The sequence below is a fragment of the Bos indicus x Bos taurus genome, chromosome 1 (genome assembly GCF_003369695.1).
Source record: "Bos indicus x Bos taurus breed Angus x Brahman F1 hybrid chromosome 1, Bos_hybrid_MaternalHap_v2.0, whole genome shotgun sequence".
NCBI lineage: Eukaryota > Metazoa > Chordata > Mammalia > Artiodactyla > Bovidae > Bos > Bos indicus x Bos taurus.
The window spans coordinates 56,804,699-56,829,226 of record NC_040076.1 but is presented as its reverse complement, the minus strand read 5'-3'; the positions used below and the strand labels follow the sequence as shown (position 1 = coordinate 56,829,226).

The window sequence follows — 24,528 nt, the reverse complement described above, 5'->3', positions numbered from 1 at the left end:
CTTCTTCATCATACGGCTAGACTAGCCACTCTCTCTCTTTCTCGTTTCCTAATTCAGCAACCTGCATCTTCATATTTCAAATTTTCTACAACTCTATCTTATCTAGGAATCTCACTTCCACTAGAATTCTGGGAAAACAGTGTTCATTGGCTCTTTGCCACTAATCTACTGTTCCTAAGCTTTAAATTAATATAGCAACACAATTTCTAGAGTTTCCTTTTCACCCTTGCTTAGGTACTTACTTATTTTTAAAATACAACAGCCTTAATACTTCAAGGATTGCCACAGATGTTCAGAGGTAATGATGCTGTGTATCTTCTATGGAGAAGGCAACGGCACCCACTCTAGTACTCTTGCCTGGAAAATCCCATGCACAGAGGAGCCTGGTAGGCTGCAGTCCATGGGGTCGCTAGGAGTCGGACATAACTGAGCGACTTCACTTTCACTTTTCACTTTCATGCATTGGAGAAGGAAATGGCAACCCACTCCAGTGTTCTTGCCTAGAGAATCCCAGGGACGGGGAAGCCTGGTGGGCTGCCGTCTATGGGGTTGCACAGAGTCGGACACGACTGAAGCGACTTAGCAGCAGCAGCAGCACTTTCTAAGACTGTACTGTGTCAGCCAATCAAGTCATGGGTTGTGAACCTAAAGCCAATGGGTGCAGGCCAGGGGCGGGGCTTAGAGCAAGTAACTGTCAATGAGGTTGCAGTTGGTTGTGGCTGTTTCTGGATGAACGGATTAGCTACCTTCCACCTATCACTTACATACTACATAACACTCCTCCTGAAGCTCTGGATGGTGAGTCTCCTTTAGCTTCCCATTCAGGAAATTGCCCTTCCCCGCTGGTACTTTGTTCCTCAAAGAGGAAACAAATGCTTTCACAGTATTCCAGCTACAGATTCAGCAACCATTCGTCTTGTAGTTTCCACTTTTTCTATGGCAGCCAATCACAGACTTTCCCGAAGATCAACCAGCCTCTCCGTGTGACTTTCTGTTCCTTAGCCCCTGCCCCTCCTCCATTACACTTCCCGTATCAACTTTCCAAACTGCTCACCTACCTAGTATTTATTCCCTTTGCCTTACAAGGCACTAAGAGGAAACCACACTGTCGCCGTGGCTAATCTTAGGTGTATGGAGCAGAGCCGAGAGCAAGGAAGGGCTCATTCTAGTGAAGAAATCCTAGGAAGGCAACAGACCGCCTACTTTCACAGCGTTTGTGAGTAAGAACCTGCTCTGTTGTGTGATCAGAGAGTCCAACTCCAGTTTTTTATCTGTCATAAATCCTGAGCACTTTGCAGCTTCTTAAGATTACTGGGCTTCCACAGCACTTTTTTCAGGATACTTTTGTCACTTAATTCCTGCAAAAAGTAGTGATTAAAAGGAAGAAATATTTACCATTTTCAGGGACAGAGTGAATCAGTATGATTTCCACACCATGAGAAAGAGAATTTCTCAAGGCTGACTGATGTTGGGGACAAATCCATGGGCCATTTGAGAGGACAGTTATTAACCTCACACAGAAAGAGATTTGAGGCATTATTTAATTTTCCTGATAAGTTAATGTAGGAAACCCATGTGGCAATTTTAAGACAAATCAGTATTTTTTTCCTTAATGCATGTGACATGGACTCATAAACTTATTCAAAGTTGTTTAAAGTCAATTTAAGCTGAATAATAATAATTGTAATTACATTGAAAGTCTGTTTAATCTAAACTGCTACTTCTTTATCCATATTTTTAAAAGTGTCTTGAATAATATTAGCATTTACATGCTAACTTAACATGAGATCATTTTGTGGGAGTAAAGTTTTGTTAGGTGAATTTGGAGTGGAAATTGAAGAAACTAATTTGAGTTTTCACAGCCAAACAGTGAAATTCTGCTGGTTTTGATCTTATATTTCCCTAAAGTTCAAGTATAATTAAGATTTGGAGTAATTTTATTCTTTTATAAAAGGGTTTTATTAGAATTGAATATACAAACACTTATTAAGGTTTTCAAATAAGCTATTTTAGAAATGAGAAACCTGCTTATGGGATCATGTATCCCTGCTTTTAGTTTGGAAAACAATCGACTCCTTAACTGTATTAAATTCTGCGAGCATATAGGAGTATACAACTATGATGCAGAAAATATTTTCCTTTTTTGTTCAAGCCCTTTTGCTTTGTAACAGTGAGAAAATTAATAGGTGACATTGACAATATTTTACTAACCAGTTTGATTCTGAGAGCAAATACACCAGTCTTTCAGTGTTCTTCCCTAATGGCACAGATTTCTCCTAGAGCAGTGCTTCTAAATAGGCTGACTATTAGAATCACTGGGAAGCTTTTAAGGTTCCCAATACTCAGTCTGCACTTTATACCAATTAAATTAACCTCTGGGGATCCACCCAGGTAAATACCTATATTTTTAAAACAATCTGATTCTAATATGTAGCCAAGGTTAAAAATGTCTGTCTTAGAAGGATAACTGAGCTTACTCTGCTGTATCACTATACTATTATCAAGATCCCCTGGTCTACTTCCGGTTCTTAACATGTTACAATGAGGTTAAGGAATTTAGAAATTCTTCTAGGGAAAACGAAACCAACAAGTAAAAAAAAAAAAAGCAGCCCCAGACACTGGGAAACTGGTCTGACACTTAGGGCTAGATATCACTCAATGTTACCACAAGCTGGTGTGATGTTCACAGCTAGTCCATGTTGTTCTCTCATTTGACATAAATAATCTCACAGAACATCAAAATCAAATGAGGTCACTATGAGATGATAATAAAATTGGACAGAACAAGTCACCATGCAACCCATCCAATACCAAACACCTCTCATTCTTGTCTAAAATGAGTGGCTGCTGCTTCTGTACTCAATACAGCTTTATCCCCATTCCAGTTTGCTTTCCCTATAGATAAGAGTTATTGAGTACCCAACCACAAAATTGTCCTTGCTTTCTGACAGCACCCAAGTTAGAATAAAGTCTCACTTCCTTAGACCCTCCTTCTCCAATATTACCAAGATCCATAATTAGTTCTTTCTAATTTTTTGGGCTCCAAAATCACTGCAGATGGTGACTGCAGCCATGAAATTAAAAGACACTTACTCCTTGGAAGGAAAGTTATGACCAACCTAGATAGCATATTCAAAAGCAGAGACATTACTTTGCCAACAAAGGTCCATCTAGTCAAGGCTATGTTTTTCCCAGTGGTCATGTATGGATGTGAGAGTTGGACTGTGAAGAAAGATGAGTGCCGAAGAATTGATGCCTTTGAACTGTGCTGTTGGAGAAGACTCTTGAGAGTCCCTTGGACTGAAAGGAGATCCAACCAGTCCATTCTGAAGGAGATCAGCCCTGGGATTTCTTTGAAAAGAATGACGCTAAAGCTGAAACTCCAGTACTTTGGCCACCTGATGCGAAGAGTTGACTCATTGGAAAAGACTCTGATGTTGGGAGGGATTGGGGGCAAGAGGAGAAGGGGACAACAGAGGATGAGATGGCTGGATGGCATCACTGACTCGGTGGACATGAGTCTGAGTGAACTCCAGGAGTTGGTGATGGACAGGGAGGCCTGGCATGCTGTGATTCATGGGGTCGCAAAGAGTCGGACACGACTGAGGAACTGAACTGAACTGAATATCCTTTAATTGATGCTTTTGAACTGTGGTGTTGGAGAAGACTCTTGAGAGTCCCTTGGACTGCAAGGAGATCCAACCAGTCCATTCCAAAGGAGATCAGCCCTGGGTGTTCTTTGGAAGGAATGTTGCTAAAGCTGAAAGTCCAGTACTTTGGCCACCTCATGCAAAGAGTTGACTCATTGGAAAAGACTCTGATGCTGGGAGGGATTGGGGGCAGGAGGAGAAGGGATGAGATGGCTGGATGGCATCACCAACTTGATGGATGTGAGTTTGAGTGAACTCCGGGAGATGGTGATGGACAGGGAGGCCTGACGTGCTGCGATTCATGGGGTCGCAAAGAGTCAGACACAACTGAGCAACTGAACTGAACTGAACTGAACTGACTATCCTTTTACTGAAACCCCCTACCACAGTTCCCCAGGGTGGATATGTCTCCCTCACTGAGACACATAATACACCAAACTTGTCAACTACAGATGTGTTTCTGGGGTCTTCACCAGAAGGACACTGATACCCTTTCTCAAAATACCTGACTCAAGAATATTGGAAAAAAATGTTGGCTTAGAGACAGAAGATTGAGCAAGGTTGCCTTTGAATTGGGTGAAGCACAGTGGTTACTAACCTTAGCTACACATTAAAATCACTTGGGGAGCAAGGCTGCCATGCAGACTGATTTAAATAGGAATCGTGGGGATAAGACTCATCACCAGTGTTATCATATCTCCCCAAGTGATTTCAAAGAAAGTTATAAATACAAGGAGAGAAATTACACAGACTGGGAAAGTATAGAAATTAGAAAACCGAAGCCAACAGCAGGTTGCCCAGAGTCTTTTCTGCTGTAAGCCTCAGCCCAGCAGATCTTTGCATGTGGGCACTCAGACCAGAGAGCTGCCGCTTTCACATTGGTGTTAATATGGCACAGTGTTTGCAAGGCTCTTTGATGCTGGTGATATAATACCATGTGGAAAGAAGCAGAAAGTATGATTAGATAAAGATGAACCCAACTGTGTAAATAAAATACAGAAGAGCCACTAGATGACATGATAGTGCAAAAATTTTTGCTGTTTTTGAAATGTTTGTTTATATATTTATTTCAAAAATGTTCACAATAAGCATATATTTATTTAATTCGTTTTCTTTCAAAAGGTTGTTTAGATAGTCAGAAGAGAGCATATAAGAAAACGTATAAGTATATGAAATATGAAACTGAAAAAGTCATTGCTGGATCATGAGAGGAAGTTTAGTAATAACTAATTGATTGCTTAGCAAGGCAGCAAGGTGAGATGCTAAGAGATGCTAGAAAATGTTAAACCAATATTAGGAGAGATAAAATTGAAAGAATTCCCTCCATGAGGTTTAAGACCCTGATGTAAAACGTTCCTTACCATGGGGAGCAAGTGAGATTGGCAGACTGCAGCTCTCACCTATTTCTTCAGACCAAGACACATCATGGCCCTTGTTCTTCTTCCAAGAAGTAACGATGGAAACATGTAACAATTCTCCTGTTTTAAATCATTTTGGTTTCAATATTTTTCTTAGGTCCTTAGTTGCTATAAAAATATTTAAAAATTAGAGAAAACCTAGCTCATGAATGTCTTAAAGCAGATAAAATATTATTATTGAATATCATCATGGTCTATTGATTTCTCTCTGGATATAACAAGAAAAGAGATCAGAATATTCTGCCCCCTCCACCACTTTCCACTTTGGAATAGCTGCCTGAACGTGCTTTCGGAAGCTCAGATAAGTGAGGGCAAACCCCTCAGTTGTCCATCCTGAGAAAAAAGTAACTAAACTTTTTCTTTATTATTTAAATAGAAAACATCGTAGAAGAGGAAAGCATCCCTAATTTTGGCAAACTCTAAGAAATTACTGGAAATAAGGACAAATATAGGCTTTTTTCTTTATTTTTTTAAGAAAAGCTTTAGGAGGCCACCAAGAAGAAAAATCTAACTTTCTTTTTGTTCTAGGCAAGTTTTGCAGAGTCCTGAGAGTTGGATTCAGACAGCCTGTGAGAAACCACAGGATGGATGGACAAATTTCTAATCTCACTTTTCATAGGAAAGAGTTTACTGATGAATGGCTGGAAGTTTTTAGGCATTCATTCTTGGAAACTTCTCAGGAACTCCCTAAAATCATTCTAATATTGTCTTTGATCTGTATGATTGGAGGTAGGTGCAATTCTGTTTATTTCAGTGTATTCTGTGGGTGTATTTTGTATATGTCACCGTATAGAATTAAGGAAGGAGAAGGCAATGGCACCCCACTCCAGTACTCTTGCCTGGAAAATCCCATGCACAGAGGAGCCTGGTGGGCCGCAGTCTATGGAGTCGCTATGAGTCGGACAAGACTCAGCGACTTCACTTCACTTTTCACTTTCATTGGAGAAGGAATGGCAACCCGCTCCAGTGTTCTTGCCTGGAGAATCCCAGGGATGGGGGAGCCTCATGGGTTGCCGTCTATAGGGTCGCACAGAGTCGGACACAACTGAAGTGACGCAGCAGCAGCAGAATTAAGGAAGGTAACAATAGTAGGAAATTAGTGTTTTTTTTTTCTAAATTCATACCTCTATCCCAAGATTTCCAATCAAATGAATCCAATAATAATCTGCCCCTGAAGGGAGACCATGTAAATCTGATTCATATTCTTCACCTCTATTGGGCTCAGAGTATTCATACCTTCTTACTTGCTAAGTTATGGTTAGATTCAAGTGATGTGGTGAATTGAATCAGATTAACAGGAAATCAAAGGTTAGGGATTTTATTGTTAACCTGTATTATCATAAACTATAGTTTCATCCATATTTTTAAGTTAGCTGTCCCACATCTTTCTTTACTTGGAAAAAGAATTTTCACAGTGATAGGTCTTCTGAATGATTCAGTTACTTTTTAACCCCTTGGCAATGGCACCCCACTCCAGTATTCTTGCCTGGAAAATCCCATGGATGGAGGAGCCTGGTAGGCTGCAGTCCATGGGATCTCAAAGAGTCGGACGTGACCGAGCAACTTCACTTTCACTTTTCCTTTTCATGCGTTGGAGAAGGAAATGGCAACCCACTCCAGTGTTCTTGCCTGGAGAATCCCAGGGATGGCGGAGCCTGATGGGCTGCTGTCTGTGGGGTCGCACAGAGTCGGACACGACTGAAGCGACTTAGCAGCAGCAGCAGCAGCAGGAGCAGCAGCAGGTGTTCTCTTGGATTCCTGTGTGACACTAGTGATAAAGAACCCGTCTGCCAGTGCAGGAGACATGAGACTTGGGTTTGATCCCTGGGTGGAGAAGATCCCCTGGAGGAGGGCATGACAACCCACTCCAGTATTCTTGCTTGGAGAATCCCATGGACAGAGGAGCCTGGAGGGACACAGTCCATAGGGTGCCACAGAGTCCGGTCCTATTGAAGCAGCTTAGCACAGCACAGCACAGATGTTTTCTTAGGTTTTATCCAAATAGTAACATATGCTGAGAAGAACAGAACACTGTAGAAATCAAAAGAAAGCACAATTTTTGCATCCTTTGTCCTGATTAAGAATTGTATTACAAAGAATTAGGAAACATTAAACTGAAGGAAATGCTGTGATATTGTTTATTTATTGCACTTTGAGGGAATGAACAAAGTTAAGCATTCATTATAGGTTTTCTAATAGGTAGTGAAGTGAAAGTGTTAGTTACTCAGTCATGTCCAACTCTTTGTGACCCCATGGATTGTAGCCTGCCAGGCTCCTCCATCCATGGGACTTTCCAGGAAAGAATCCTTGAGTGGGTTGCCATTTCCTTCTCCAGGGGATATTCCCGACCCAGGGATCAAACCCAGGTCTCCTGTGTGCAGGCAGACTCTTTACTGTCTGAGCCACCAGGGAAGGTAGCTAGATTTTCTCATTGTTATACTAATTCCTCATTGTTATATTGAGAATCAGCCAGGATATTTCATTTTAGTTATTTATTAATCCCTTATTGCTGGATTGCTTAAAAAATGAAAGCTGATTTATAGCATGTACATATATTACTATAAATATTTTAGTAGTAACCCAAGAACCAATGATTACTAGCAATGTTTACTAAAGACTCTAAGGAAATAATACACATCATAAAATGAGTAAAGCATGAGTTTAGTAGATTACCAATTATACTGATTCTATGTGTTTAAGTGTGAGGGAGGGCTTCAGTTACTGTTTCGTCACTTACTTGCTATATTTCTTTATTTCATTGTCTTCATATTAAGAAGTCATAACAAATTAAAGTTCTGTTAAGTGTGATACCTCATTGCCTTTCAATAGACATATTTTTTGCAGCACTTTTGAACCAACACTTGAAAGACTTTCCAATTCCTCTCCCTGTGATATTATTTTTACTTGGATGCAGTTTTGAAATGCTAAGTTTTACATCTGACAAGGTGTGTATAGTAAATATGTGTATTTTATTTTTGAGTATATCTAAGATTCATACAAAGATGGCTTAAGAAAACTTATAAGCATATCTTTTTACTGCTGTACCAGTTCATATATGCTTGTGATGTGAATAACATTAGATCAGCTGTGTAGAAAAAGGACCCAGGTATGAAAGAGCTGAAATCCAGCTTAACATCGTCAGAACAGAGCCTAGGTCTCAAACTAGGTAGGCAATTCAGAATGAATACACACATAGCTACTGAGAGTGTGAGTAGCTGAGTATTTAATCATAATTCAAAACCTTAGACAAGAAATTGGCTAACAAGATAGAAACCCAGAAAGACTTTGAACTACTGATACAAGACTCTATTACCAAGAGAATTCTGACATTGAACCAATCTATTGCCTCAGGAATGTTTCATAGGTTTTCCATTAGAATGGAGGTTCTCTGTATGCTTGGCTTGGAATATATCAAGAAACATACATTGAACCTCTTACATGGAGTTAGAAGTGAGAGAAAAAGCAAACTATATAGCCAAGGTATCTACAGTAATACTAAATAGTTGGGAACAGCTGTAGTCAGGTAGAGAAGAGAGAATATACTTACTATAAGGAATGTAGAATGCATTACTGGCACATTAAATAGTCCTCTAGCCCAGGGATTGGCAGCAAAGTTTTTTTTCTGTAAAAAGTCATATAGTGCATATTCTGGACTAAGCAGGCTGTATGATCTCTATCACAGCTACTCAATTCTGCCATTGTAATTTAAAAGCAGCCACAGACAGTCCATAAGTAAATTGGCATAGCTGTATTCCAATAATACTTCATTTACCAAAAACAGGCATTGAGCCAGATTCGTTCCCAGGGACCATAGTTTGCCAATACCTGCCTTAGTTAATGGAGAAGGCAATGGCACGCCACCCCAGTACTCTTGCCTGGAAAATCCCATGGATGGAGGAGTCTGGGGGCTGCTGTCCATGGGGTCGGCACTAAAAGTCGGACACGACTCAGCGACTTCACTTCCACTTTTCACTTTCATGCATTGGAGAAGGAAATGGCAACCCACTCCAGTGTTCTTGCCTGGAGAATCCCAGGGACAGGGGAGCCTGGTGGGCTACCGTCTATGGGGTCGCATAGAGTCGGACACGACTGAAGCGACTTAGCAGCAGCGGCAGCAACCTTAGTTAATCCATATGTAAATAGGAATGTGTGTAAAAATGATTGACTTTCTCAAACAAATTATATCAGTGATGTTAAAAATGATAATGGAAACCATGTATCCAGGCAAAAATCAGAAGCAGGTTACTACTTCATTTGTTATGAACAGGTTTCATAATCATATGATATTTTACATAAATGTTACTTTAAATACTTCTATAAACTTTCCTATTTGTCAACGACTCTTAAAGGAAAGGCCCCTATGTCTAGAACTGTGAAGGGTCTAAGATTTTACTCAGGTTTTGATCTAATAAATTAACTTGCCACAGTTTCCCAATCCTGTCAAAACACACGGGACTCCTGGGCTAGAGACAAAGTACTCTGTTACTCATGGCAATAGCAGAATCCAGAGCCTAGGATTTTCTTGTTCCATTCTATGAACCCCATAAAGAGAAGTAAAGAGGGCAAGGTGAAATCTGCATACGCAATGGGTTACATTATAAGAGAGGAAATCTGAGTTTAGAGAACTTGAGTTATTTTATGATGGGCAGTGAGCTCATCTTCCCCCTTGCTCCAGAGAGAGATATTATCCTTATTACACTGGACAGTGATAGTAAACCTGCCCTTTGTTCTGGAGGGAGACATTTGCTGTATCTTCCAAAGCTGTTAGTACATACAAATATTCTTGAAAGAAAATATTCCTGGAAAAAAAGCGATCAGTGCCTCCACCCATAAGGTACAGAGAAACACAAGAGACCAGTGAAGAATTATGTTCCAGATACAAGAGTATCACCTAACCAGTAGGTACTCAGTGTTTCCTTCATGAGTGAATGTTGAATGGATGTGTTAATGAACCAAACTTATCTCTGCTCACCGTCAAGCAGGAAAGCCAATTTACTGACAGTGGATTGTGGTGAAGGAAAGCATCTATTATAAGGTGCCATACGAGGAGTACCAGACATCTAGTGCTCAAAAAGTCTTCGCTGATGGGTTTCAGCAAAGCATTTTAAAAGCAAGGCAAATGAGGGGAGTCCCAGGGTATGTGATCAACTTGTGCACAATTCTCTGATTGGTTGATGGTGAGGTAAAGTAAAATCATTGCAAATATTTCCTGGTTCCAACCAGACTCCTGAGGGGACGTGTTTATTTCTTTCATTTGGTGGGGATTTAGCATCTGTAAAATAACTCAGCAGATATTCGTCAGACACTATTATTTAGATACTTCAGAGAGGAGCTAAAGCAGAGGCTATGAGGGAGGGGTCTCTCTGGGGAAGGCCCCATAGAATCCTGCTTAGTTACAGACACCCATAATAAGGTTTAAAAATTGCAACTAAATATTTTATGATAAAGGCCACTAATCAATTATTTCATGAACTGCATTAACTTCCTAGTCTCTTATTCCTACTGTTCTTCTGTGCACATTTACATAAGCCATGGCTAATTATGTAGTTTCTGGAATTTGATGCAATTGTTTACTCCTTTGTGGATTTTGTGCATGATGATCCATCTACCCAAAATCTCTTCTCTTGTATGCCTGAAAATCTCCTACATATCCTTTAGTACCTATGTCAATGTACTTCCTATGTTTGTTCCTTAAAAAGAAAGACTAGACATAAAGATGTCCATTAACTTTTTGCTGTAGCTGGTAATGACCTGATGGAAAACTATAAAAATCCAACAGAGTTAAGACTTAAGCACTTATTATGTTGTGATGTGTCTTTTTATTTTTTGCTAGAGATAGGAATGCCTGACATGTATTCCATGCTAACAGACTAATGGGTAAATGAGAAAATAACAGTCTTATATTATTAGGTCCAAGAATATGCAGATGCCATACAATGGATGGATTCACACTTATTTTTTAATCTATTTACACCGGTAATCATCTTTAGTGTTGCATTTGATATGGATGTTTACCTGCTCCACAAGTTATTTTGGCAGGTAAGAAGTTATTTTGGCAGGTGTTATTTTCAATAATATTATTTACTCACAAACTACTACATGTTATATATGTTCAGGTTTTTCTTACATTTTAAAAAACTTAAAAAATTTTTTCTTACAAAAATTCTTTTTTACATTTAAAAAACTATTTTGAGATATAATTTACATGCAGTACTGTGCATACATTTTGAACATACAGTGTGATGAGTTCTGACAAATACCTGTGTAACCATCACCCAATCCAGATAAAAAATTTTCATCAACCAAGAGAATTCCCTCCGAATTTCTTTGAAGTCAGTCCCTTACCAATGTATCAGTGAGGCAATCCCTAATCCAACCTTTTTTTTTAATGATTCAATTTAATTTGATTTATCTTAGAAATTTGTCCAAATATTGATGCGACTTTCAGCATAGACAGTAATTTGCAAGGTCATGGGGTACAAGTAGAAAGACTAATTTTCTCATTATTTGTTATTTCCATATACTACATTTCTTTTGAATATTAATTAATAATCAGAAAAAAAGTAGGATATGGTTTCTATAGCTTTATTCTTAAAGTCTCAAGTAGATGCCAGGTGAAAAAAATTATATAGTGACTTTTACAGGCATTATTTTCAAAAATCATTCCTAAGAAAGATAAATTATATTCAATCAAATTGATTTTTAAAAATCCATTACATATTGTTTTTCGCTGGTTCTTCAATAATTACATAATAGTTTCATTGTCTTCCATGTATGACTTAGATTCATGATCAAAAATAATAAATTTCTGCTTTGGTACCACTGTAGTTTTCTTTTTTCCAAAAGTTTTTATTTTTGATGAAGTCCAATTTGTCCAAATATTGAAAATTTTTTCTTTTAGAATTTGTGTTTTTATGTCATATTAAAAATTATTTCCTAATTCAATGTCACTAAGATTTTCTCTTATGTTTTCTTCTAGAAGTTTAATAAGTTTAGATTTCACATTTAGGCCTATGATCTAATTTGAGCTAATTTTTTAATGACATGAGATGCATGTTCAGTTTCATTTTATTTTTTCATTTGGACTTTCAATTTTTACAGAATCTTTTTTTTCTTCAGTTTTATTGCGATATAATCAACTTGGATCACTATATAAGTTTAAGGGTACAGCATAATGATTAATATTCATCATGAAATAATTATAATAAGTTCAGTGAATATCCATCATTTCATGCAGTTACAAAATTAAAGAAATAGAAAAAATATTTTTCTTTGTAATGAGAATTCTTAGGATTTACTCTCTTAACAACTTATATAACTTACAGCAATGTTAATCATATTTATCATGTTATACATTATATTCCTATTACTTGTTTATCTCATAATTAGAAGTTTGTAAGTTTGTATCTTTGTACTGTCTTCATCCAATTCTCCTTCTCACTTCCCCTGTGGTTACCACTGTCTCTGGTAACCACAACTGTGGTCTCCTTTTCTATGAGTTTGTTTGCTTATTTATTTATTTTTGAAGTATAATTGACCTACATCACTGTGCTAATTCCTGTTATACAACATAGTGATTCAATATTTATATACTTTTCGAAGTGGTCATCACAGTAATTCTAGTTACAGTATGTCACCATACAAAAATATCAGTTTTTGACTGTATTCCCCACACTGTACATTTCAAACCTGTGACTCATTTGTTTTGTGCTGAAGGTTTGTACTTCTTAATCTCCCACAGCTATTTCTTTCCTGCTCTCAATCCCCTCTCCAGGTGGTTACCTGTTTGCTCTCTTTATGCCTCTGTTTCTGTTCTGCTGTTTGTTCACTTAGCATACTACCCTCTAGGTCCATCCGTGTTGTTGCAAATGGCGAGATTTCATTCTCTTTTGTTGCTCAGTAGTCTTCCATCGTGTGCATATGTGTGTATACCTCATCTTCTTTATCCATCTATCAATGAACATTTAGGTTGCTTCATATCTTGGCTATTGTAAATAATGCCGCAATGAACATAGAGTGCACATATTTTTTTGAATGAGCATTTTCATTTTCTTTGTATGAATACCCAAAAGTGGAATTGCTGGATTATATGGTAGTGCAATTTTTAATTTTTAGAGGAATCTCCATGTCTTTTTTCCATAGTGGCTGCACCAATTTACATTTTGCAAATGGTTCATGAGGTTTCCCTTTTCTCTACATCCTCACCAACACTTGTTATTGGTTGTCTTTTATCATAGCCCTTTTGATAGATGTGAGGTGATATCACATTGTTGAAATCAGGGATTTGCATTTCCCTGATGATTAGTGACGTTGAGCATATTTTCATATATCTATTGGTCACTTGTATTTCTTCTTGGGAAAAATGACTGTTCTGATCCTTTGCCCATTACTTAATGGGGTTGTTTGCTTGTTTTTGATGTTAAGTAGTATGAGTTCTTTGTATGTTTTAGATCTTAACCCCTTATTGGATATATTGTTTGCAAATATCTTCATCCATTTAGTAAGTGACCTTTTTCTTTTGTTGATGATTTCCTTCACTATGCAAAAGCATTCTAGCTTCACGTAGTCGCATTTATTTACTTTTGCTTTTGTTTTTCTTGCATAAAGAGACAAAGCCAAAAAAAAAGATTACTAAGATTGATGACAAGGATCTTACTATCTATGGTTTCTTCTGGAAGTTTTCCACGTGTTTAGTCCATTTTGAATTTATTTTTGTGCAGGATGTGAGAAAGTAGTACAGTTTAATTCTTTTGCATATAGCTATTCAGTTTTTCAACACTATTTATCAAATAGGCTGTCTTTCCCCTATTATATATTTCTTCCTCCTTTGTCATAGATTAACTGACCAAAGATTAATTGCATATACAATAATTATCTTTTTCCTTTTCTCAGGTTAAGGAAGTCTTCCCCTGTTATTTCTTTAAATATATCCTCTGTCCCTTTCTCTCTCTCTCTTCTCCTTCAGAGACTATTATGCTAATGTTAGTATGTTTAATGTTCTTTCAGAGATCTCTTAAACTGTCCTTTCTTTTTGTGTGTTTTTCTTTTTTGTGTTCGGCTTCAGTGATTTCTAGTACTCTGTTTTCCAGTTCCCTGCTCCATTCCTCTGTATCTTCTAATCTACTGTCGATTACTTCTGCTGCTGCTGCTAAGTCGATTCAGTCGTGTCCGACACTGTGAGACCCCATCGACGGCAGCCCACCAGGCTCCTCTGTCCCTTGGATTCTCCAGGCAAGAACACTGGAGTGGGTTGCCATTTCCTTCTCCAATACATAAAAGTGAAAAGTGAAAGTGAAGTCGCTCAGTCGTGTCCAACTTTTAGCAACCCCATGGATTGCAGCCCACCAGGTTCCTCCGTCCATGGGATTTTCCAGGCAAGAGTACTGGAGTGGGATGCCATTGCCTTCTCCGGTTGATTACTTCTACTGCATTTTTAATTTTAATTATTACATTCTTCATCTCTGATTCTTCTTTATATTTTCTAACTCTTTGTTAAAAACTTCCATCTTCTCACTCTATTCATTTAATCTTCTCCTGGATTCTTGGATCGTCTTTATCAGGTAGCTTGCTTATCTCTACTTCACTTAGTTCTGAGCTTTTATCTTCTTCCTTCAAATATATATTTGGAACATACTCCACATGCTTCATTCTGCCTAATATACTATCTTATTTATATGTATCTGATAGGTTCATCGCATTTTCCAACCTTGGGGAAGTGGTCTTTTTTAGGAGAAGTCCTCTGTGCCACAGTGACACACTCCCCTCTCTTCACCAGGGCTACATCCTCTAGGGGTTCTTCTTACATGAGCTACATGGGTCCATCTCTTGCAGCAGGCTGACCACCGTGGAAAGTCTGATAGATGTGGCTGGCCCCAGTTCAGTTGGTTTCTAGGCTCTGCCTTGTGTGGATGCTGCCAGCTGCTGGTGGGAAGGGCCTGGACTCAGGCAGCTGGCTGCAGATCCCTGGGGGGTCCTGGGGCTAGGGCTGGCCCACTGGTAGGCAGAGCTGTGTTCTGGAGTGGGTTTCTGTGGGACCAGGGATCCTGTATCTAGTGTCTACCTGCTGGTTGGTGGGTCCAGTTCCTGACACAGCTGATTACAGGGCCTGGGGTGCTCCAAAGTTCATGTTGACCTGTTGGTGAATAAGGCTGAATCCCAGGGGTGGGCAGCTGAGGCATCGAAAGTGTCTTGGAGCTGGTATCAGCTTGCTGATATGCTGGGTGGTGGGGGTGCCAGGGCTACTATTGGCCTGCTGATGGGCAGGGCCATGATCCAGGGGGGCACCTGGAGCAAGTGCTGTCCTGTTCATCTGGATGGCTTTGGTGCTCTTGTGGTTCCTGGGTTCATGTCTACCCACTGGTGGGTGAGGATGCATCCTGGGGCTAGTGCCAGCTTGATGGTAGGTGAAACTAGGTTCCTCCAGCTGACTGTAGAGACCCAGAGGATCCTAGGACTAGTGCCAGTATATTGATATATGGGGTTGGATCCTAGCCTTTTTGATGAACAGGGCTGTGTCCCAGGTTAGCTGTACACTCAAGGAGTCTTAAGGAAACTAGCCTACGGGTAGGCAGAGCTGTATCTTCACCCAGGTAGCTGCTTGTCCTGAGGTGTTCCAATACTTTTGCCAACAAGCAGGGCCAGATTCTGCAGATTAATAAGCTAGATGAAGGATTCCAAAATGGCACTTGCCAATACCAGTGTCCACGTGGTAGAACAAGTTCCCCGAAATGGCTACCAGCTGTGTCTATGTCTCTGGGGCGTCATTCCACTCTGAAAGATTTTTCAAGATCAGTAGGTGGGTCTGACCTTGGCTCCTTTCAAATTATTGCTTCTGCCTTGGGTCCCAGAGCATCTGAGATTTTGTGTGTGCCCTTTAAGAGTGGAGGTTCTATTTCTCACAGCCGTCTGTCTATCCCAAAAGCAAGTCCTGCTGGCCTTCAAAGCCAAATGTTCTAGTGATATCATCATCATGGTGCAGTACCCCCAGCCCAGGGATCCTGACGCAGGGCCTGGACTCTTCACTTCTAAGACAGAAACTCTGCAATTGTAATTCTTCTAGCTGTGGCTCACTCACTGTGGATATGGGTCTTGACTCCATAGTGTTTCTGGCTCCTCTTCCCATCTTATGGTGTGTTTTCTTTTCTTTTTTTTTAATATAGTTTATTTAAAATATTATGTTAGTTTCAGGTATACAATGTAGTGAATCCATATATTTTGAGATTAAAAGATAATGGCTATAATTCTCTGTGCTGTACAATATGTCTTTGTTGCTTATTTTATACATTCCGTCAACCCCATACACTTAATTTGTCCCTACCTCACTTACCTTTCCCTTTTGGTAACCACTAATTTGTTTTCTATATCTATGAATCTATTTCTCTTTTGCATATATATTCATTTGTATTTTTTTTAGATTCCACATATAAATGATATATAGTATTTATCTTTCTCTGATTGATTTCTCTAAGCATAATGTTCTCTAAGTCTATCCACATTGCTGCAAATGGCAGAATTTTATTCTTGCATTGATTGTATAGTGGTGAGCATAGCTGCCTTCCATTCTTTTTATGGCTGAATAATATTCTATTGAATATAAAAACCACATCCCCTTATCTATTCATCTGTTAATGGGCACTTGAGTTGTCATGGTTTCTTTATATCTTTAGTTGTAGATCTTTCTCCTAGTCTTATGGCCTTTCTCAACAATAGCTACTGTTTTAAATAGGAATGAGTAATCAGTATACTGTTGGCTGTATATGAAATACATTATTGCTGTTAACTGTAGTCACCATACTGATATTATGCCCCTATGCTTTACTTCGGAGAAGGCAATGGCACCCCACTCCGGTACTCTCGCCTGGAAAATCCCATGGACTGAGGAGCCTGGTGGGCTGCAGTCCATGGGGTCACTAAGAGTTGGACACGACTGAGTGACTTCACTTTCACTTTTCACTTTCATGCATTGGAGAAGGAAATGGGAACCCACTCCAATGTTCTTGCCTGGAGAATCCCAGGGACGGGGGAGCCTTGTGGGCTGCCCTCTATGGGGTCGCACAGAGTCGGACACGACTGAAACGACTTAGCATGCTTTACTTATTTTATAACTGGAAATTGGTGCCTTATGACCAATTTTATGCATTTCACACCTTCATCTCCTAACTAACCTGATTACCTGCCTCTGTCAACCATGAATCTGTTCTCCAAATCTATGAATTTGTTTTTTTAGATTCCACACGTAAGTGAGATCATATGGCATTTGTCTTTCTCTGTATAATTTATTTCACTTAGTATATGCCCTCAAGATCCACTTATATTGTGGCAAATGGCAAGATTTCCTTCTTTTTCTTATGACTGAATAATATTCCATATATGTATATATATACATAATGCATATTCCTTATCCATTCATCTATAGATGGACATTTAGATTGCTTAATGTTTTGGCTGTTGTGAATAATGCTGTAGTGAACATGGGAGTATATTTGTGAATTCTCACAGGTACTTCAAGGAACAATCAGCATATTTTCCCAAGTCTGTTTGGTCATAAAATCATGCTAAATAGCCACCACAGAATAAGAGAAAATAGAAGGCAACTTCCCACTAGTGGGAAGGCAGAAGGCCAGGTTCCACTTCTGAAATAATAGAATTTTCCTTCCTATCTTTTCCCTGGTCCTCTGCCATTTCCATGCACTCTTTCTATTATTTTGTTTTCTCTTTCCTCCCCTGACCCCCACTCTTTTGTAACCTCTTTCTAAATTTTTTTTCTTTTTTCTGTGTTAATAAACTATGTCTCAGTTTTTATCCATTGTTAAATGTGTATATATATTATACATATGTAACATATTGGAGAAGACAATGGCACCCCACTCCAGTACTCTTGCTTGGAAAATCCCATGGATGGAGGAGCCTGGTAGGCTGCAGTCCATGGGGTCGCTAAGAGTCGGACACGACTGAGCGACTTCACTTTCACTTTTCACTTTCATGTATTGGAGAAGGAAATGGCAACCCACTCCAGTGTTCTTGCCTGGAGAATCCCAGGTACTGGGGAGCCTGGTGGGCTGCCGTCTATGGGGTCGCACAGAGTCGGACACGACTGAAGCGACTTAGCAGCAGCAGCAGCAACATATAGTATATTTATATGGTATCTACCTTCACAGATACATATCTATATTCAATGTCTTTATCAAGATAATTAAAAATTTGTTTTTTCCTTTATGGTTTATTACAGGATATTGAATATAATTCCCTGTGCTTTATAGTAGGACCCTGTTGTTTATCTATTTTATATGTAGCAGTTTGTATAAAAGTTGTTTTTTAATTATAATATTTCCTATAACTAGTATTTCTTAGATTCTAAGACTCTCACTGCAACTTTTTCCCTTATTTCCAGAGTTTCAAGCACATAGTTGTTAAGTAATATAATAGAAAATTTCCCTTTGATGGATTTAATGTGATTCTACATCTTCAGTATCCTGATTTTGCTTTTAAAAATGTAATACAAATGCAATTTGATTTTTCTATCTATGAAATTTCTTTGCAGATAGTTTTCATTACGGTTCCTGGCTTTCTGATTAACTATACCTTAATCCTTTGGTATCTGGCATCTGTGAATAAATTGCTTTTGAAAACCACCCCATGGTTATTATTTTCAGCTATACTTGTGAGTTTAGATCCCATGCTGACTTCATCTGCTATAAAAGATCTGGGTAGGTATATTTCTCTCTTTTCCTATATTTAAAATATATTCCATGTTTAAATTGTCTAGTTTTAAGATCTTTGTTCATTATAGCTTCTTACTATGTGAAGTGGGGTGCAGGGACACTAAGGTTTGAACATAGAGATTCATTTGGTGATTCTTAGAATAGGATGAAATGCCAGTGGTGGGCTTACTTAGTATTTTAAGTCTTACATTCAGTTGTGGAATGCAAGTGAAAGTTAAAGTCGATCAGTCATGTCCAACTCTTTGTGAGGGCATGAACTATACAGTTCATGGAATTCTCCAGGCCAGAATACTGGAGTGGGTAGCCTTTCCCTTCTCCAGGGGATCTTCCCAACCCAGGGATCAAACCCTGGTTTCCCACATTGCAGGCAGATTTTTTACTAGCTAAGCCACAAAGGAAGCCCAAAGAAAATAATCTGCCTTTTGCATTGGCTGGGAATCGATCCCCAGCCTCCCATGTGGCAAGTGAGAATTCTACCACCAATGCCTTGTAAGGCAGGGCATTATTTGGAATGCTTGACTTCATGCATGCGTCTGCCTTGAGCCAACAGAATAGTTATGGGAGCATTACAATATTGTATGTATTTCATGGTAACATTTTTATTGCCCAACACCTCTTTTCTGTTGAAAACGCTGTTCTTTGGATAATGCTGTCTGTAAAAAAAAAAAATTATCTTTTAAGTCTTTGTCACCATTAAGACCAAAATTCTAAAGAGTCAAAAACAATAAAATCATTAATGATATAGTGTTTTCAGTGTGCACTGTTTTAGGAGAAAGAAACCTCTTTTGAAAAGTAAAATACCAAGTCAGTGTAACCCAGAAAAAAAAAAAAAAATGCCAAGACTCACATTCAAAAAAAAGGAAAAATTACCTAATTTATGTTTGCTTGACTATTTTTTATAATGAGAATGGAAACATTTGTTTTAAAATAGAATTTTAATGTGGCACATACATGCATACACACCCTCACAGGAACACTTTTTAATGGACAGTTAAAAAGGAAAGAGCTATCTGAGGCAAGTAGAAGGAGAGTAGGGGAGAAATATCAAGTGTATCTATATGAATAAAGAAAAGTCAGATCTTTAAGACAAGGAGATTAAGATTGTATCAGCATCTATCCCCCAACCCTGCTGCTATGGGACTCTGTCAATTCCTGCTCCTTTTCATACTCATAAGATTTGGAGGAGTTCTGTACTACCTGAGAGAATTCCATAATCCTCTTAACTTTATAATCTTAGAGTTTATAAAGTCAAACCATTGCCTTCCTGGTTTACCATTGTTGAATTTAAATCATTTCTTTGGATTTACTTACAAAGTTATTCTTATAATCTTTGGTCATCTTGCCGTTACTTTTGGAATTTTGCTTTTCTCCTCATTTTGCATCATTTTTAAAGTATAAAACATTTATTTTTCTCTTGGAAATATTTTTGCCTGAGTTTTCACAGAAAGACTTTTATATATTTTTTATTTCATTCTCAACAATAAAATCTGGCCAGGCCTAATGTTTGGAGTACATGGATACATTCACATTGTCTTGAGCTTTTTATGATCTATTGACTCCTCTTATGCTCCTTGTCTTTATTTCCAAATATTCATTTTGTTATAGCCCTATTTTCTAAGATGAAATAGTTATACAACAGTATCAGTTAGGGTTTGTTTTTGTCTTTGCCTTTGACTAAAAATAACTCCAAAGGGTAGTGGCTTAAAACTACGATCATTTTTTTATTTCTCATGAGTTTGGTAGCTTTGATGGTATGAACTGGGCTCTGCTGATCTTGGCTAGGCTCACTAATGAATTTGCAGTCAGCTAGAGGGTTATCTGGGAGCTAAATGATCTAGAATGGCCTCACCCGGAAGATCATTTCTACCATATTATTTCTCACATTCCTCCAGAAGAGTAGCCAGGAAATTCTGCCATGATGGTGGCGGGGATCTAAGAGAGTAGAAGCAGAAATCTTTCTCAAGCCTCTCCTTGTATAAAGTCTTATTAAAAAAAAAAAAATCTCTTTGGTAATATAAACTTCAGTCTTATGCAGAAGGCATGAATGCAGAGACAGGTGAGGAATTAGATCATGAAGGCAATGAGTTTCTACAGGGACAGACTGCCTTGGCTTTGCTTCTTTTCCAGTAGCATACTTACTGTATTAGATTGTGATCAGAAGGATAGGCTGATTGGTTCAAGAAAGGTTTTTACCATTTCCTTAATATTTCCTTCCTATGGACATTTTGAAAGTTATTAAAGAAGTTCAGTTATAGTGTTGCCCCACAGGAACATTGAATGGCAAAGAAAGAAAGAAAGAATAATTGATAGATATCTAAACTTGGAATAATATCATAAATGGAGGAGATTAAGATGGAAATATATCAGAATGCTCACCATTAATGGAATTTGATTTCTAAAACCATTGAAAGTGATGTATGAGAAAGTCAGACAATTACTAATTACAGTCTGACTACCTGGACAACTGCATTAATACTTTGGTTAGTTACCATGGTATAGAGCTTTGGTTTATAAGTCTGCCTTATCCCTCTACTATCATTTTTTTGTCTTGTCTTAAATGCATGGTGTACATATTTATATAGACCAAGTCTCAGAATTAAAAAATAATAAATTTCACATTTTCATCTGTACTTTGAAACAAGAAATGAGAGCTCTAGTTGATTATCTTACATAAAACAAGCTCCCCCTGGTGAATCAGTGGCAAAGAGTTGCCTGCCAATGCAGGCGATGCAAGTTCTATTCCCTTGGAAGATTCCTTGGAATAGGAAATGGCAACCCATTCCAGTATTCTTGCCTGAAAAATCCTATGGACAGAGGATCCTAGGACTCTTAAGAGTCTTTTCCAGCACTAAAATTCAAAAGAATCAATTCTTTGGCACTCAGCCTTCCTTATGGTCCAAGTCTCACATTCATACAGGACTACTGGAAAAACCATTTGTGTGTGCGCTTAGTCGTGTCCTAGTCTTTGGTTCCTCTCTCCATGGGATTTTCCAGGCAAGAATACTGGAGGGGGTTGCCATTTCCTTCTCCAATGAATCTTCCCGACTCAGGGATTGAACCCATGTCTCTTGTGTCTCCTACATTGGCAGGCAGATTCTTTACCACTGTGCCACCCAGGAAGCTCCTTTATTGGAAAAGCCATAGTTTTGACTATACAGACCTTTGTCAGTAAAGTGATGTCTCTGCTTTTTAATATGCTAGGTTTGTCATAACTTTTCTTCCAAGAAGCAAGCATCTTTTATTTATTTATTTAACTTAAATTTATTTATTTTAATTGGAGGCTAATTACTTTACAATATTGTATTGGTTTTGCCATACATCAACATGAATCCTCCACGGGTGTACACATTTTCCCCATCCTGAACCCCCCTCCCACCTCCCTCCCCGTACCATCCCTCTGGGTCATCCCAGTGCACCAGCCCCAAGCATCTTTTAATTTTATCATCTATATTGATTTTGGAGTCCAAGAAAATAAAATTTGCCACTGTTTCCACTTTTTCCCTATTTGCCATGAAGTGATGGGACCAGATCTTAGTTTCTGAATGTTGAGTTTTAAGCCAGCTTTTTCACTCTCCTCTTTTATGCTCATCAAGAGACTCTTTAGGTCCTCTTCAGTTTCTGCCATTAGAGTGATATCATCTGTATATCTGAGGTTGTTGATATTTCTCCTGGCAATCTTGATTCAAGCTTGTAATTTATTCAACCCAGAATTTTACATGATGTACACTGTATATAAGTTAAATAAGCAGGGTGACAACATACAGCCTTGAGGTACTCTTTTCCCAATTTTGAACCAGTCTGTTTTTTCATGTCCAATTCTAACTCTTTCTTCTTTACTTAAATACAGTTTTCTCAGGAGGCAGATTAGGGGGTCTGGTATTCCCATCTCTTTAAGAATTTCCACAGTTTGTTGTGATCCAGAAGTCAAAGGCTTAGCAGAAACAATGAAGCAGAAGTGGATATTTTTCTGGAATTTCCTTGGTTTTTCTCTGACCCAATAAATGTTAGCAATTTGATCTCTGGTTCCTCTGCCTTTTCTAAACCTAGCTTGTATATCTGAAAGTTCTTGGTTCATGTACTGTTGAAGCCTAGCTTGAAGGATTTTGAGCATTATCTTGCTGGTATGAGATAAGTGCAATTGATGTATGGATGTGAGAGTTGGACTGTGAAGAAGGCTGAGCCCCTAAGAATTGATGCTTTTGAACTGTGGCATTGGAGAAGACTCTTGAGAGTCCCTTGGACTGCAAGGAGATCCAACCAGTCCAATCTGAAGGAGATCAGCCCTGGGATTTCTTTGGAAGGAATGATGCTAAAGCTGAAACTCCAGTACTTTGGCCACATCATGCGAAGAGTTGACTCATTGGAAAAGACTCTGATGCTGGGAGGGATTGGGGGCAGGAGGAGAAGGGGACGACAGAGGATGAGATGGCTGGATGGCATCGCTGACTCAATGGACGTGAGTCTGAGTGAAGTCCGGGAGTTGGTGATGGACAGGGAGGCCTGGCGTGCTGCGATTCATGGGGTCGCAAAGAGTCGGACACGACTGAGCGACTGATCTGTTCTGATTTGATGGTAGTTTGAACATTCTTTAGCATTGCCTTTCTTTGGGATTGGAATGAAAACTGATTTTTTCCAGTCCTCTGGCCATCCTTGGGTTTTCCAAATTTGATAGTATATTGAATGTGGCACTTTAACAGTATCATCTTTTAGGATTTTAAATAACTCAGCTGGAATTCTATCACCTCCAATAGCTTTGTTCATAATAATGCTTCCTAAAAGTTCACTTAGAGTTCACACTCCAAGATGTCTGGCTGTAGGTAAGTGACCACACCGTCATGTTTATCTGGGTCTTTAAGACCTCTATATTCTCGCCACCTCTTCCTAATCTCTTCTGCCTCTGTTAGGTCCTTACCATTTCTGTCCTTTATCATGCCCATTCTTGCATGAAATGTTCCCTTGGTACCTCCAGTTTTCTTGAGTGAAGTAAGCCAGAAAGAAAAACACCAATACAGTATACTAACGCATATATATGGAATTTAGAAAGATGGTAACAATAACCCTGTGTACGAGACAGCAAAAGAGACACTGATGTATAGATCAGTTTTATGGACTCTGTGGGAGAGGGAGAGGGTGGGGAGATTTGGGAGAATGGCATTGAAACATGTAAAATATCATGTATGAAACGAGTTGCCAGTCCAGGTTCGATGCACGATACTGGATGCTTGGGGCTAGTGCACTGGGACGACCCAGAGGGATGGTATGGGGAGGGAGGAGGGAGGAGGGTTCAGGATGGGGAACACATGTATACCTGTGGCGGATTCATTTTGATATTTGGCAAAACTAATACAATTATGTAAAGTTTAAAAATAAAATTAAATTAAAAAAAAAACTTTCCCATTCTATTGTTCCCTCTATTTCTTTGTATTGTTCAGTTCAGAAGACTCTCTTATCTCTCCTTGCCATCTCTGGAACTCTGAAATCGATTGGGTATATCTTTTCTTTTCTCCTTTGCTTTTGGCATCTCTTCTTTTCTCAGCTATTTGTAAGGCCTTCTCAGACAACCATTTTGCCCTCTTGCATTTCTTTTTCTTGGGGATGGTCTTGATCCCTGTCTCCTATACAATGTCATGAACTTCCTTCCATAGTTCTTCGGGCATTCTATCAGATCTAATCCCTTGAATTTATTTGTCACCTCCTCTGTATAATCATAAGGGATTTAACTTAGGTCATACTTGAATG

The 24,528-nt window shown here is 38.8% G+C and overlaps 1 protein-coding gene across 1 annotated transcript in view; it reads left to right on the top strand.

The window, feature by feature from the left end:
- Positions 1 to 7,857: 7,857 nt before the first annotated feature.
- The window catches only part of SLC9C1 (solute carrier family 9 member C1), a gene marked incomplete at its 5' end in the record, with an annotated part of 104,709 nt that continues 88,038 nt past the window's right edge, over positions 7,858 to 24,528 (top strand). The window contains 3 exons of the mRNA XM_027550609.1: positions 7,858 to 8,013; positions 10,979 to 11,107; positions 18,609 to 18,774. Coding sequence (XP_027406410.1) covers positions 7,858 to 8,013; positions 10,979 to 11,107; positions 18,609 to 18,774 — 451 coding nt within the window. The remainder of the gene's footprint in view (positions 8,014 to 10,978; positions 11,108 to 18,608; positions 18,775 to 24,528) is intronic.